This window comes from Epinephelus fuscoguttatus, linkage group LG4 (genome assembly GCF_011397635.1).
Source record: "Epinephelus fuscoguttatus linkage group LG4, E.fuscoguttatus.final_Chr_v1".
In the NCBI taxonomy this organism is placed as follows: Eukaryota; Metazoa; Chordata; class Actinopteri; order Perciformes; family Serranidae; genus Epinephelus; species Epinephelus fuscoguttatus.
Window position 1 is genome coordinate 32752741 of NC_064755.1, and position 16378 is coordinate 32769118.

General features: G+C 40.7%; 1 protein-coding gene across 2 annotated transcripts in view; it reads right to left on the bottom strand.

Annotated features, from left to right (window-relative positions):
* Nucleotides 1–13023, bottom strand: part of tubgcp6 (tubulin, gamma complex associated protein 6) — a 42660-nt gene extending 29637 nt beyond the window's left edge. For both annotated transcript variants that reach the window (XM_049573255.1, XM_049573254.1), the window contains exons 1-9: nucleotides 12730–13023; nucleotides 11601–12406; nucleotides 11249–11412; nucleotides 9939–10152; nucleotides 8772–8930; nucleotides 8248–8369; nucleotides 8020–8083; nucleotides 7809–7918; nucleotides 5955–6046 (exon numbers count right to left, since the gene is read on the bottom strand). In XM_049573255.1, the coding sequence (XP_049429212.1) occupies nucleotides 5955–6046; nucleotides 7809–7918; nucleotides 8020–8083; nucleotides 8248–8369; nucleotides 8772–8930; nucleotides 9939–10152; nucleotides 11249–11412; nucleotides 11601–12386 (1711 nt within the window). In that variant the 5' untranslated portion in view covers nucleotides 12387–12406; nucleotides 12730–13023. The remainder of the gene's footprint in view (nucleotides 1–5954; nucleotides 6047–7808; nucleotides 7919–8019; nucleotides 8084–8247; nucleotides 8370–8771; nucleotides 8931–9938; nucleotides 10153–11248; nucleotides 11413–11600; nucleotides 12407–12729) is intronic.
* Nucleotides 13024–16378: the final 3355 nt, after the last annotated feature.

The window sequence follows — 16378 nt, forward strand, 5'->3', positions numbered from 1 at the left end:
GCAGAGGTTCACTGCAGGAGTTGATGAGGTGTAGCCGATGAGCAAATGAACCTCTTAGCCAGACAAAGCCGAGGTGATGGTCTGACCTTGAATGGGGTGTTGCATGACATACAATATTTGGACAGGCTGTAATGATTCATATAAAACCATATTTATGGAGTTCTGCCAAAATGAGGCAGTTACAGCGTGTACTCATTTAGGGAACAGGCTTTCATCAAGATTATTGTTTGCTTACAAAAGATTTACCTAATACAGGGCTGCAACTAACGATTACTATCATTATCGATTACTCTATTGATCATTTTCTCAATTGTTATGTTTATAAAATTCAGACAATAGTAAAAGACATGGCCATTACATTTTGCCAGAGCCACATTTTCAAATGTAGTTTTGTCCCCCCAACAATCCAAAACCCAAACACATCCTGGGAGGATAGCGAGGCTTTTGCAGCTGCTAAACCTTCACAAATAAAACAAAAAGAAACCATGTAATTTTCAAAGCATCTGTAAAGAGTGAAATTCACCCCTACATGTAGTGACAAGCAAATAGCGTCTCAGTGCTCCTGTGCTATTTGCACGCATTTAAATGAGCTAATATGCATAAATTTGGCGCAAAATTGGTCCCTTTCTATGCAAACAAGCCTCACTGCCAAACACTCAAATTCACAAGATCAGCCGTAATAGACACTCACAGTTACAGTGAAATTCTTAGCGTCCTCAGAGAAGTTGTTGGTAACTGAATGTTTTTTTTGTTCTCTGATTCAAATCATGCCATCTTCTTCTACAGCCTGAAGTGTATTTAAAACATCAACAGCACTCTTTGTCATGATTAAATTTCTTCATTCATTTCTTTTCAAGTTTTCTGAAATGCCTCTGCACGTCGTCAGTCAGGACCTGCAACGCTCAATCTGAAAATTTCAGGGGGTTTTTCTCTCTGCCATCGTTCTGCCTACTGTGTTCTCGAGGTGTAAAAATCCATTGATCTGGATCGACATCTCGATTCAACAATCCAGTATTAAAGATGCAAAGTGAAAACATTGATCCATGTGGTCATCTTTAGGATACGTTTTCATTTTGGATGGCGGATGGCAAAAAGCGAAGGGAAAGATGATGGGGGTAATTTCATTTTCTGGGGAATCAGCAGTGTGAAAATAATTTAATTAAAAAAAGGGGGGTCAACAGACAGAGCACATGCCGTACGTAAACAATGCTGTTACAAGACAAAACACGACATAACGTTATGGCCGTCTCACTCTGCTAACTTCTCACTACAGCAGTATTAGCTGCTCTGTTTCAACAATGTTCGACTGAGAAAACGTGCATGTAGGCTGAAATTCAACCGAGCTGTTCTGTCGAGACAAAAAGTAAACTAAGTAAGAAAATTAATAAGGTTACATATAATTTGTGAAGCTATGAGTGGAGGGAAAAAAGTCTGCTGGTAGGTAAGCTAATTTATGCAATGAAAACATGGTTAAGCTAATAATGTGTCACTTGCAAAAAAACAACTATTGTGTCTATGAACCTTGACAGTTGTTACTGAGCTAAATTTGATACCTGTTTTAAATGATGTTGTTGTTAATCCATGTTTTATGGCTGTTTGGAGAAGTTTGCCTTCAGGGTTTTCAGCCACATAGTCCTGAAGTTTTAGGAAAAAGATGATGCTTTGGGTTAAAATGAAAAGATTATCCCATGTGCTGTTTTATGTGTTAATTGGAGTCAGTTTAAAGTAAACTTTACTGCACTTAAGCAATTACAGTTACTTACATTATTTATATGTTGTTTTTGTCTTTTCTGGCCAAAAGCAATAAATAAAGGAGTGGCAGATTCTTCTGTAACTGACTGTGACTGTTATTTGAGCATTTTATCGTTTCATATCCATCACAGGCCCCAAATCACACCGGATTTAAAGTGTATTGTGGCAGACTTTGTAATATCTGCACATACCGTATCGTTTTCCAAAGAAACGATATAATATTGTATCGTGATGAATCTGGTAATTTACATCCCTACTGAGTTCTTGGTGCAAAGGCAACATTTACACTTTGCCCTAACCTGGAAATCCAGATGCCCCGCCCCTAGCAAATTCGAATTTGCTCAGCACAGGGATCTGGCCCCGACGAGCAGAGCCCGCTGAATCGCCATTGGAACAATCAGATCAGTCTATCTGACAGAGGCGGGCTCTGGACAGGCGTAACATGATGACGACAGCGTGTGCCGTAAAGCCGTTTTGCCGACGGGATACGGCAAAAGCATAATATATCAGTTAGCCCCATGGGGCTTACTGCAATGAATACATCACCTTGTTTTTTGCTCTGATTGGCTATCGTGCTATCCAGTTGCGTGCGGCAGCATTTGAAATGCCTCAGTTAGTGCCACCCCTTGGATAGGAAGGGTGTATCGGTGAGGGCCAGACTCAAAATCTTTCTAGATTTGAGTCTCAATTTCCAGGCTACTTTGCCCTTTTTTTGTGTCAGATAGCAATTATCCATGTGGCAAACTGCACTCAGACGCAAAGCTTTATGGGCGTGTTTGCAGTGTAACATCGGTACTGCAGTATCTTTTGTGACTCGCACATTAAAATGGGAAATATAGTGGTTGCAAGTGATGCGCAAATCATGGTGGTATCAGCAGCCTCAGTTCATTCTTTGTGAATTTGTGCTATAATAAATGACAGAGATAACGAACAAGTCCTTACATCTAAAAAGGTGGCACCAGCCAGAAAGTTGGAAATTTTTACTTGAAAAAATAGTAAGAAAATAGTTAATTAATTCTGTTCTGTAAATTGTTTCACCTCTACCTTAATATGTTTCTATCTTGTTCACACGAAAAATACATGATCTAAAAAATAGATGATTTTATTCCTATTCTAATCAATATAATGGGATACAATACTGTTGCATTATTATAACTAGAGCTGCAACGATTAATCTATGGAATTTAAATTAAAATGTATTTGCAGAAATGCTTATTCATTTTAAGATTGTGGCTGCATTATTTGACTCATAAATAAAATAAAACTGGTAGCAGCTTATACTTGTACTTATAGCTTATACTTTGTAGACATCATGATTTCCCAAAACTGAATAAATACCACACAGTCCAGCAACCTTTCCGGGGGAAACCCTGTGATATTGACACGTTAAATAATTTTCATACATACAAAGCTGCCTAATATAATTTAGATCTGCCCTGTAAAAGTGTGTGTATAGCGCACTGAATGAGTGTTAGGTGTGAAGAGGACCTTACAAGTGAGCGCACTGTGTTTTCTTATGACAAGCGGTAATAACATCTTCGCACCAAACACTCATTCAGTGCGCTATACACACACTTTTACAGGGCAGATCTAAATTATATTAGCCTAAATATTTAAGATGATTACTTATGTATGCAATGATTTATTGATATTAAATATATATAGATAATATAGATAAACATACAGTCCAACAATTCCTTTGATCAATGGATATTTTTTTGCTTAACAATTTAATGCAGAACAGCAAGATGGCATGATGCAATTTAATTTCTATCATAATCAAGATCATGCTGAAAGCTGAATTAATAGTAGTGTAAATATATCTATGAAATGTATACAAGTTTACAAGGGTCTTTGTTGACTGCAGCTTGTTAGCTATGGCCTCCAGGCTTATTACACACTGATGTCAATAGGTACTCCATATCATATCAGTTAATTTTAGCTGTGCATAATTTATTAATTTCATGAGCAGATTCAATATTCGACAACCATATTGTATGGGTTAGAATCAAACCAAGGCAGTATGTATGAAAATTATTTAACGTGTCAATGTCACAGGGTTTCCTGCGGAAAAGTTGCTGGACTATTATTTAGTTTTGGGAAATCACAATGTCTACAAAGTATAAGCTCAAGCTGAGTGTATCGGCAATCCAACTACAAAAAATCCAGTTGAGGGAATCCGAAGCCATTTTTAACTCATGTTGGTGTGCAAACATGAGGTCCTCCATGGTACGCTTTATTGACTTACAAAAACGTTAAAAACACCTACAAAAAGCCGAGTGTAAAGAAGACTTAAAACGAGCTCGTGCAAAAGGACAAAAATAGTACGATTATAACGAAAACCCATTCACTCGACACACACACACAGACATGGTTGAAAAACTGTGTGGCCTCCCCTGACTCTCATTCCATAACACTGATCAACTCCCCTATCTAACCTACATGTGACTGATCACCACCTACGCCCACAGCTGTGCAGGTAACCCGTAGCAATCCTAGTGCCTACTAACACTGAGAGACACGGCACCTGCTACCAATTTAAATGACTGTCAAGTCAGCGGACGTATTAACTCCGTATCCTCAATGAACAGTCCATGAAAAAATTATTTTTTCCAGCAGATATCTTAGTTACAACATGATTGAGCTAGCAACACAGTTTTGTGTTGCTATGTGTGGTATTTATTCAGTTTTGGGAAATTACGATGTTTAGAAAGCACAATCTCAGGGAACGCCATGATCTGTGATGCATCCATATATTAAACGTGCACACCGCCCCCTACTGTATTAGATGGGTAGCATCATGGTCAGCCGAAGAAGAGCGGCTCCTGACGTCACTCTCCTGCGCCGCACAGATTGCCAAATCATTTTCGAATTATGGTCACTATTTTGCAGGGCAGACCACGAAAATGAAATAGCAATGTCTTCTTTGTTTTCTTTTTGATTATGGCATAAAATGTGCAGTCTTGATGAAGAAAATGCAAATGCAATAGGATGATTGATTATTAATTGTATTTATGAGTGAAATAATGCAGCCACATTCTTAAAATGAAAAAGCATTTCTGTAAATGCATTTTCATTTTCAAATTTTACATTTCAAATTGAATTTTGGTATCTATTTGCTGGGGCATATTTTGAAAATTAAATCTCAAATGACTTTCTTTTTCATTTTAATTAAGTGAAAGAATGAGCAGTCTTGAAGAAGAAAATTAAAATGCAAATAGGATGATTGATGATTAATTCTATTTATGAGTCAAATAATGCAGCCACAATCTTAAAATGAAAAAGCATTTCTGCAAATACATTTTAATTTAAATATTAGTCATGATTCGCTTCCATATTAATCGACTAGCTGATTCACAAAAGTTTTGATAACCAAAAATATCAGACAATTTGGAGGTTCCAGGCTCATAAATGTGAAAATTTACAGGTTTTCTTGATCATACATTAAAGTAAATGTAATTTTGATGACATCCCCTTTTACTCTCTTGGACACTGTGATGGGTATTTTTTCTCTTTTCTGATGTTTTCTAGACCAAATGATTAATCTGTAAATCTATAAATGAGAAAATAATCTTTTTACAGATATAAAAATAATTGAACCCCTAATTGCAACCCTCACAATAAAATTTGCCTTGAGCCGTTAAGAAATGAATGTCTCTTCATATCAAACAGTAAAATTCTGTTAAACCTTCAGTCAGCCAGTTCCTGAAGAGTACAGACGGGTCTGTATTTATCTGCCCTGCGAGGATCATCTCCGCCTGTCTTAACTCTCCTCTTCTGCCCTCCTTAAAGAGCAAAGTCATTAATTGGGCTAAAATATAATAATTCAGCTAGACCAGATTTGTCAAGGGCAATTACAGGAGACGAAATGTATGAAAAAACTAATTTATTTCAGAAAGGTTTTGTTACAGCCAGCATGGTGTACTAACTGAAAAGAATAAAGGAAAATTATTTATTTGTGCCTGTCCCTGTGGCTTACAGAGCGGAGATGGCTCTGGTCTCCAAAGCTGTTGTAGCTGATTTTGTTTCCCAGTGATTATCATCCAATAACTTCATGACATCCTTTATAGACACAAGGACAAATCCAACTAGGCAATAAAGGCTGTAATGAAATCTATTTTTTTTCTGCAAGACAATCTGTCGGGCAGGCTTTTCATTTTCAGAACCTGCTGACTGAAGACGGCGCGCGTGTATCATCTCACCTCTGAAGCCAAGATAGTCTTCATTGACCTGGATCATGAATTCTCCGTAAACATCCCGAAACACGCCGCTATACACCCAGTCAGACACAAACCTGAGTGAAGCACAGTAAAAACAGTTAGGCTTTGTTTACACCTGGTATTAACATGCGTCTCTGGTGATCGGATCACAGGTGGACAGCTCTAGGTACAGGTGTACGTGCACCTAATTCTAATGCGTCTTCAATAAGTCTTGCGATCAGACCACATTCGGAGGTGGTCTAGGCCGCATATAGCCACATTCTTTCAGCAGTGTGAATGCTAATGTGTCCCGGGCCATGCTGAAGGACTGCCAACTCAGCTGACGTCCTTGCTTGTCCTACTCAAACTCCAAACTTAAACTGTCTGTTGCTGGCATTAAACAGGTTGGATGCAGCACCCAGAGCCAATCTACTCACAGACTGGTGAACAGCCAGTTCAACATTTGCCCGATTAGCACAATCTAACATAGCAGCAGCAGCAGCAGCAGTTGATGGTCCCAACAAACTCCCACCAACATCATAATGGCTCAAAGAAACGTTAGCCGTATGATGCTAACAGTTAGCCCTGTCACTTTCAAGTCGGAATTTCCAAGTTCCCAGTTGGAAATTTCAACCTGAGCACCCCCCTGAATCGTATTTCTGACTCAGAAAGTCAGAGGAACCTCACCAAGCCCTCAGGATCCAATATTTCTGCTCTGCACGTCAACAGTAGTGAAAGCTATAGTTATTTACTGTTTATTAGCACTTCTGTCTTGAGCCCGGCTTTGTCTTTTCTCCGACTGAGGATTAAAATATATGCTTGAAATTAATGTATATAAACGCTTAAAGAACCACAACTAAGCCATGAGCAGTCTGCTACTGACCAATCAACAGACTGCAGTGTTCACAGCTCCACCTTTTAGTACCAGATCTGTGTGCTAGGTACCCCAACAGAGGAGGGGACCAAAAATGGGGACAGTATGGAACGATCCCATTGGTACCATCCACAAGTTTTTGCAGTGGAAATGGAAAAAAAAGCGTACCAAACTGAACTGTACCGTATCGTACTGCTCGGTGGAAACAGGGCTTTAGTGTGTCTCATTAAAACAGTCACACACACAGTACTGTCCAACTGCTATCTGAGGAAACTTTGCTGGGGTGTTTGTATACGCAAAATAAAGTGTAATGCCTGGCTAGAACTGGTATCATCAACAACATCTTGGTGCTCTGACTAGTTGTAGTGAAGCACAATCAACTCGGGTGTGTTCCAGGCTCCGACCTCAGACCTTAGAGGTAAATGGAACGCGGTATTAGTGTGTATAGGCCGACTCTCATCAACTGTCCCCAGCGTGAAGCTCATACTCGAGCAGAGGTAGTACCGAGAGGTGCATTTGTCTCTTGATAAAGGAGCAAGCAAGAGATAGAGCGTGAGGCAAGGAGGGACTGAGCGAATCAGCGAAGCTTTACAATGAAATAAGATTTTACCCATTTTTAATAGCCTAGTAAAGGCAGCAAGTGTACATGTAGCACGACAAACCTCCCACAGGTTCAAAACAACAACACATTCAGTCTTTGCAAAGGGAAGTAATGTTTTTGTTTATTTGCATTTAGAGCGGGGAAGTGAGATCCGATCACAAGTGGTCACTTGAGACGCCTGTGGAGACGCATTCTAATGCCAGGTGTGAACAGACAGACTTAGAGCTGTCCACTTGTGATTCAATCACCCACACTGCATGTTAATACCAGGTCTAAACAGGCTCTCAACAAGTTCTGCATATGAATGAAGTAAAGTCATGTCCTTGGGTTGTATCATTTTGTTCTGAGGACACATGCCTGTATGAGAAGTGCAGTGACTGACCGTGTATAAGGTTCACAGCTGCTCTTCAGCAGCGACAGCAGGACCGGATAGTTCTCGTTGCTGCAGTTATTCTGTGCTTCATTGTACAGGTAGGACAGCAGTTTAACACCCTGAAGAGAGCCACATGGCACTGAGCTGACATCCCATCTGATAGGCTAAACACAGCAGTGATGGATGACATATTGCAGTTTGCAGATAAAAGAGCACTCACCACAGGGAAGGTAGCCTGGCCGGCACCCAGAGGCCCGTCAACACAGCACAGTTCTGACAGGTATCTAAGATTAAAAGAAAGCAGGGATTTTTTTGATCTGATGATATTTGCATCAAGATCCTCTTGGACATGACTGCACTGTCGACTGGGTGAGGCTGAGGTTTCCAAAGTGGGAAATTAACACCGTTAAAATAGAAAGGCAAAATAGAAAAAAAGGTTTGACCTCACCTTAGCTGGCGGCCCACTTTGCGGAAGAGGAAGCCAATAGTCAACAGGCTGAGGGTGGGTGGAGTGCTGAGAACACAAGCCCTGTAATAATGCAAATACTTCCGCAGACCACCTGTAAAAGCCTTAGAAAGAAACAGTGTTTTATTTTATTTCATTATGCAGGAGTAAAACCACTGAAATAGTTTACCTTCATTGTAGATTTATAAATGCACTTGTAGTTTTGCTTTTGACATATTGTGCCTTTTTAACTTAATGTGCCTTCATGATGTTGGATATTGTTGGCTACAGACTTGTCATTACCATAAACCCTTGTGTATTGAAACTGGTTATATATGTGTGAATGGCTTGTTTATGTGTATTTGTGCTTGCAAACTCATTTGTCTCAAACTGCCCCTTGTGGGACGAATAAAAAGTATTTCGAATTGGATTGAAGACCACAACAATTGCAACAACATTCCCAGTATGAGTAGAGACGGGAGGGGTGAGCACTCCCGACGGTATTAATGACGATTATACAAACATACCTGAAAGACTAGGCCTTTTTTGTCAGCACTCTGCAGAGAGAAGCGACTAAGCCTCAAGTAGTAGGTGCCATATTGGGCCAGCTCCCCCAAGAGACGAGACACACTCTCTGGAGAGGCTCCTGACACGCACACACCAGGTCTGACGTCAAACTGAACGCTCTGGGAAAGAGATTACATATTTACAGATGGTGGACAAAATACAATGAATAACTGTACAGTCTAATAACATCCAATAAAAAGCCCTGCAGCAGAGTCCGTCTTTGTAAAGCTTATAATATTGGATTTCTGTTGAGGCTGTCGGACGGTCACCTCCATGGTGATTTCCGAAGGCATGGTTTGTGGCGGTGTTATTATATCAGACCGCACTACATAATCAGGTGTTTGTTATGTTGTCCTTCCCATGGTTGTTTTATGAGAACTGGAAATTCCGAGACTGGACCCTTCTGGGGGGACAGAAATAACACAGACAATATTTTGCAATCTAGAACAACACTACCACAAACCACAGCCTCAAAGATTACCTTTGAGTTTAATAAACACCTCTCTGGCAGTCTCAGCAAAACTTTTAACATTATGAGCCTCACAGAAGTTGCATTCGATGCAAGGCTATAGTATTATATTAGATAGTGCAGCTGTTCATGATACATTGTGTCCACCTCGCCTACCAGCCTGCATGCTAATGACAGGGAGCGAGAACAAAAGGGGCTCAGGGAGTTAAAGAGAAAACAAGGATTCAATTTATGTAGTAAATAACTATGATCTTTAGGGGATATAAAAACTTAATGGGAAACAATAAAGCAACACAAGAGCTCTCCTGTGGTTTTGTTTTTGGCATTAGGAAAATTTTCATTTGCTTCCTCGTCGTTTAATGTATCTTGTCAGGCGACTGACTGTGTTTGACACTGTCACTTTATTTCCTTTAGTAGTTTCAACGTAATATGCTTTTATAAGTCAATTGGGTTTGTTTATACCACACAGGTCCAGATTGGTCATTGATTCTGCTCTCAGTTTCTCTTCTCTCTGTTTTTTTTAGTAATTGTATGCTGTCACAGTGCTTTTATCACTTCATTCACTTTTATCACTTCAGTGTGACGGACCCCTAAAACAACACATCAACTGTGTTTTATTGCATTTAAGAGAATCGTAAATAAAGATAATGAAATGCACCTGGTTGAGAGGGAAGGTCGTGGACGCCACTCCGATCAAGACGTTGAGGAGGTCAACTACCAGTTGTGTCTGAGAGTCCAAGGGCAGTGGGAGGAGAGGAGAGGGTGTAGCAGTGCTGACCACCCTCATCTCCCCCTCCCATAGACGGTAGAGCTGGTCGAAGGCCTCCCTGCCTCCCTCTGTTAGGTAGAGCGACTCTCTTTTCCCAGGTGGGCTAGTAGGAATAAAAAGTAAAACTTGGTGTTGTGTTCCAGAGATTGGAAAGTGAGACTGAAAACATTAGAAACTATAAGAAGGGTCTCTCTAATATGTTGATGACTTTTTAGGATATACTCTGTCTGTTACTTGTTAACTGCGTCTTCTGCTTTGCTTTATTTGCTTTACTTTTGTCAATCAACAGAAGTTTTCCTCCTACAACTTAAAAAATTCTTAATTCCAAGTCATTTAGCAAGCAAAAATGCCATAGGTCAAGTTGTGATGGGTATTTTTCATCATTTTCTGATATTTTACAGACTAATTATTCATGAGTTTATCAACAATATTTGACCAATTAATAAATTACGACTTATTTTCGTTATGTTTTAACAGAAGTTAAAACCTAGACTTGTAAATCAACTAGTCTATAAGTAAGGAAAACTCAGAAAACAGTCAAAATCAAGGACAATTTAATCTAATCGCTTTAACACTATCTAAAAAAATACTACATATGTAGTAAGAACCATTTAAGTTTATTGAAAACAATATTCTTTAGGAAAATATATCTTTTAAAAGCATGCCTTTTTTTAAAAATTCATTTTATTTTAAGATATTTTTGGGGGGCATTTTGCCTTTAATGGACAGGACAGGTAAGCATGAAAGGGGGAGAGAGAGAGGGCATGATATGCAGCAAAGGGCCACAAGCTGGATTCGAACCTGGGCCGCTGCAGCAACAACCTTGTACATGGGGCGCCTGCTCTACCCACTAAGCCACAGACGCCCCAAAAAAGAACGCCTATTTATTACAACAACATTTTCACTGGGTGTAAAACATTTAAAATAATAACAATTTTAATGATAATTTTAACCGACTAGTGTTTCTGGCGCGTCTAATGAGGGTAGCACCATTTAACCGACTAGTCCACTAATCATCACACACATCTCTATACTAAATCATTAAAATAAGTGGTAGTTGCAGTCGCTACTAGGTTAAAAAACTTTGTTTTGTAACCGTTTGTTAATGGGATACATCTTAATAAAAAAAAAAAATCTCTAGGAAGTAGATTGCATGCTAATGATCAAACTCTCAGCAGCACAACTGATGTGTCACTTACCAGCCGACAGACTCCCAGCAGCGGCGCCTTCCCGGCTCAAATGTGCGGAGAGCCTCCCATATATCAATGTCTGGAACAGGGCTGGTCTCTGACTGTGAGTCTGGGGTCAAGTTGGAAGCTGACTGGAAGCCCTCGTCCTCAGACTGATCCAAACATGGCGGGACCTGCACAGACAACAATTACGCATCATGACATCATTGCCTGACACTGGGGTTTACACCTAAATCAAACACATGTGCAATTATGAAACCACTGACGTGTAAAAATGAACTTGAACTGACCATATGACAAAATACCTCAGACTGAACAAGATGAATTATGTTAGACATCAGACTAAGATATAGTGTCATACCCTTATAGGCAGCCCAGTGACATCAATGTTACTGGGAACAGGAGGCAGGTCCAGTCTTATGTCTATGTCTGAGGTGCGAGTGTGCTGCAGTGCTCCGAACAGCGTCATCCTGGTCTCCCTCTCAAATCTTTCTTCCGTTTCCAATTTAGTTCCCAGAGCCAGCAGCCCTGTGCCTGGAGGGGCATCCATCAACCTCTGAGTTCCACACAAACTCTCCAGAGTCCCCCATTCCTCCCCACACACCAGTCCCCACGCCCGAGCCTCTAGCCTCTGCAGCTCCTCGCTCTGGTAGCCCCAGGGTCGAGGCCTCCGCAGCACGGGCCTCTCTTGTCTCATGTAGTCCCTGCTGAAAGACGTAGGGGGTGGAGGTGCTGAACCAGCTAGATGTACCAAGAGCTCAAGGACTGCGTCTACTTCCTTTAGACCGGAGGATGCTCCCTCCTGCAGCATCTCCAGCAGCTCCTCCAACCTCTCTGCTTCCTCTCGGCACCCTGCCACCCGCAAGTCAAAACATATCATCAGGACTTTGTTTTTGGCCGGTGTACTAGCTGTGGCACTTGGTCCTGAGGCAGACCCTTTGGTGCCATCCTGAAATAGCTTTGACAGCAGGGCACCATAGGCACACTTCTTGAGAGCTCTGCGGAAGCCTTCTCTTGAGACACCACCCAGGGCACGGCGTTTCCATGACACCCCAGACAGGCTGCAGTCACACAGGGCACCCAGCAGCTCAGTGATGCTGTTGCTGTTGCAGCTGGACTTAATGCGGATGTTGGGGCTCGAGTACATGATGGCACTGTCACCTCAGCCTGTATCAGTAAAACAAAATGGGATTTAATGGTGCAGCTTTTTGTGTTTCATTTTAGGAACATCAAAAAGGGATACACTGCTCGCCTGAGTGCAAGAAATATTACTATATATAATAAACGTTTCTATACCGCTGGATTTGGTAAATGAAAGGTAAACTAGACCAGAAGGGTTGAATGCATTGCACCAGAGTCAGCTAACGGTAACTAGCTAAACAATTAGCATATTAGATAACGTTTGCTAAGTTACCTTCAATCAAACTGCATATTGGAAAAAGCAAGCTCAGTTCTGCTCCGAGCAATAAATGCTTCTTGACATTATTTACCTCCTCGCGATGGTGTGTTTTCCGTTCATTCAGACAATTTCGCATCCGCCCCAGGTGACTCCTTCCAGTGCATGCTAACGTTTGTTATTAGCAAGACCTCCACATTAACTAGCTGTCCGCGTAACTTGCGTGACAAGCAGGCAGAACCAAATATGTAGGTCTTCTGCACAGCCCCCAAAATCTTTATTATTCCGCGTTTTTTTGTTCCAACATACTAGTGAAAGTAAAAACGCTGTAAGGATGTTGATATCGCTAGCTAATTGCTAGCTAGACACTTCATTCATCTTCCATCCTCTACCGCGGTGCTTTGACTAAATTAGAGCCCGCCCCTTTGAATGTGATTGGACAATAGAATAATCGGACTCCGGTGATTGGCTAAGGATGTAGCAGAGGCCACGATGATTGGTTATTCCTTTATGTCAATCACAGGAAAGTAAAGCTGTCATTTGCTGACGCGCTTTGCTGCATTCAAGGGATACGGGAAAATTGTACATACCAGTTTAATGAAAGTTTTCAGAGGGTTATCAACAAAACACCGTACAAGTATCTGATAATAATTCTCATTACTTTTTATTTTAAATAAAAAAAATAATCATTTTAGCATTTGATGATTACGAGTATTAGCATACTATGGTAGGGCATGCGGCGGTGACACTTGCAGGAATTTTGTCCGACGTTTAGCTCGTTTTGAAGATATAAAATGACTGCAACACTGTCTAAATTATAAGTTGTTAAATATGAATAGGCAAAATAATCAACATAACAACTGATATTTACAAAACCCAGCCATTCAGTTAACATGGGTAAGATAATTACTGTTGCCGTCAACATAATTGCATCGTCGCTCCAACGACCATGAATGCAGCAGGGGAGTATTCAGAAACAGTTACTGCGCGCAATTTGGAAACTGATGGACACACCTGCTGCTTTCTTGTTGAAGGCATGGGCTTCACACACGAAACAGAAACATCACGAGACCGCGTCTCGCGTGGCTTTATAGGCCAATACACACCTGCTCGCAGGATATGGTCCCTCCACTTCTGTTGCTTAAATGCCTTTAATAAGTCAAGCAGAAATAGCAGCATTCCACGCAGCTTTGCCTCTAATTACACAGTGGTTCAACTCATCAAATTAAAGGATGTGTTCAACTTTAAAAAGCCTATATGTACTTTATAGGATTTATTGGTTGCTGTATGTTGCTCCCCTTCATACTGGCCATGACAGATCCCTTCCTAACACAAACACTAGCAGTCTTTGTTAGTGCAAAACTGTCTTCCAAATTCCAGGTGAGGCCATAATGAGTCAATGTTTCAAAGTAAAGTGGATATTGTCCCTCATCTCTTACACCGGAGTTGCATCAGGCACGGGATCTTTTCATGGCCGATATGAACAGGAGGAATGATTACAGCAAACAATGACACTTCAGTGTACCTGGGTATGTGGATAGTGTTGTAAGACAGGCCGGGGGAAAAAAGTGAACCTATCCTTTTATCTTTCAACAGCACCATGGTCTAACAAACAACAAGGTACACAACATGCTGCTTTTTATAGCCTATCAGACTGTTGTTGTTAAGGCGTTCTCAGTCTAAAACAAAGACACTTTATTCTACTTTCTCCAAACACCATTTCCTCTGGGGTGAGCAGGAGATTATTATGAGTATTCATGTATGTAAATACACATACATGAATAGTTGAACATATAATCTATACTACATTTTCAAACTGTCTTTTGAACATTTCATACCATTACATACACTGAAGCATTCTGAAGGCCACCTGTAATTGTTTTCTATAATATGGAGCCAGTGTTTATTGTATATAGCATACATGGTGTGGTAAATTGTTGTGTGCCTATGCTCGCACTGTGTTGTATACTTTTGTGCACAAGTCTCTTAAAAAGGAGAGCTTGATTTCAGTGATTCTACCTATCTAAATAAATGATGATGTAACTAAGTAAACTAAAGGTAACAGAGCAGATTATTAGTGGATACAGTTTTATTGTACCACAAGTTAATTAGTAGGGCTGTAGCCAAATTGCACATACATTTTCCAAAGCACAACAGCAACACACAGACTATCATTTTAGGGTATCTGTATTTGTGGCTTGCAATTCTGCAGCTTCCAAAGAACACTTTCCTTTAGATAAGTCTGCATGCTCCCCTCCTGGCCCATTAAACTCAGCTGTTAAGAGAGAGAGCACAGCTGATTTAACTGTCTGTTGATATCGCCTGGGTCTCTCTAAAGAACTTTAAATTCAAACCACTCTCAAATGATGCAGTTCCAAGTCTGTTAAAAAATGCAAGCCAACCTAACAGGATATTTTAATTTGCTCCACGGTTGTTACTGAGCTTAGCGAGCCCTAGAATCAGTTGTTGTTGGCTCTTAAATTATTCATCAGAACTACTGTTTAAAATGACACCACACCATCATTGTTTTTATTTTCACCAAGTCCTCCTCCTCCTCTTCCCCTTAGGCAGAGGAAATCAAAGCCAAATCTCATTAGAAGGTTTGAAACATGTGGAAGAGAAACGCGACCCGCTGGTAAACACAACCATCTCCTGCTGAAGGAGAGACTGGCTGGTGTTCGAAGCATCTCAGGCAGGAGAACAGAAGCCAGCAACATGCAGATTTTAACCCAATTTCTTGTAGGAAACCCTGCAAAGACTTAAATCATTATTTTCAGTGTGCAGTGTCATGGATTTCTAGACATTCAAGGGCATGGTAATTTAGAAATGTTATCACAAGTGTAGAGCATGTTGACTCCCAAAATGATGTAAGCTGCTTGTCTTAATAGAAATATAAAGTACAGTATTGCCTTTGATTTTCCAGCAGTGATCAAGGATAGTGTACAAGATGCAGTGCTTGCGATAATCAAGTGTAATCACTCTTGCTTTGGCAGCAGCCCTTGAAGTTGTTCTATCTGTTGCTGCATCAATGATCTGCTCAGTTAGCGGATGGCCTGCGCAGGCCTCTGGTCTGTCTTTGATATCCCCACCCTGCGTCGGGGTTTGTTAAGCAGTCAGATGAGGCAATTTTGCCTTTCATCTTTCTTTTCTCCAATTTCATTTTTAGCTGTCAGTACTTAATTAATGTTTTCGCAGCAATTTTTCAACCTTCACTGCCGATGACAGAGATGCCGTGCGGCTATTTACATTATCAACTCGTTTCATGAAGCCAGACCTTTGCTTCTCGTCTGTATTCTGAGGCGTGTGACAGGAACCTGATGTGGCATTTGGGGGAAAAAGGCGTCAGCCATCATCATCACGGGGTGTGCTGCATATGAGCACTGATGCTATCAGGAAAGTAGTTTGGGGTCATAATGTGCACAAATATCTGACGAAAACTGTCATGTTCAAGCACGTAGCCCTCTCCTTCTTTAACAGATCGGCCGGTTCAAATACGAGACAATTTTTGTAAATCCACCAATCTCTCCTGCCTGTGTGTGAGCTCCTGAATGAATCTAAGGGCAGTGTAATGAGCGGCATAAATACCAAAGTCTTATTCAGTTCGCTTTAATAAGAAACTGGCTACCTATGGCAAGTGTTACTCTATCACCCAAGGTGATTTTAACTCATGCAATATGCATGAGAGGTGAGTGTTCAATTGAAGCAAATCAATATTCTAAAAGTGAAAGAAACACAAGCAGATA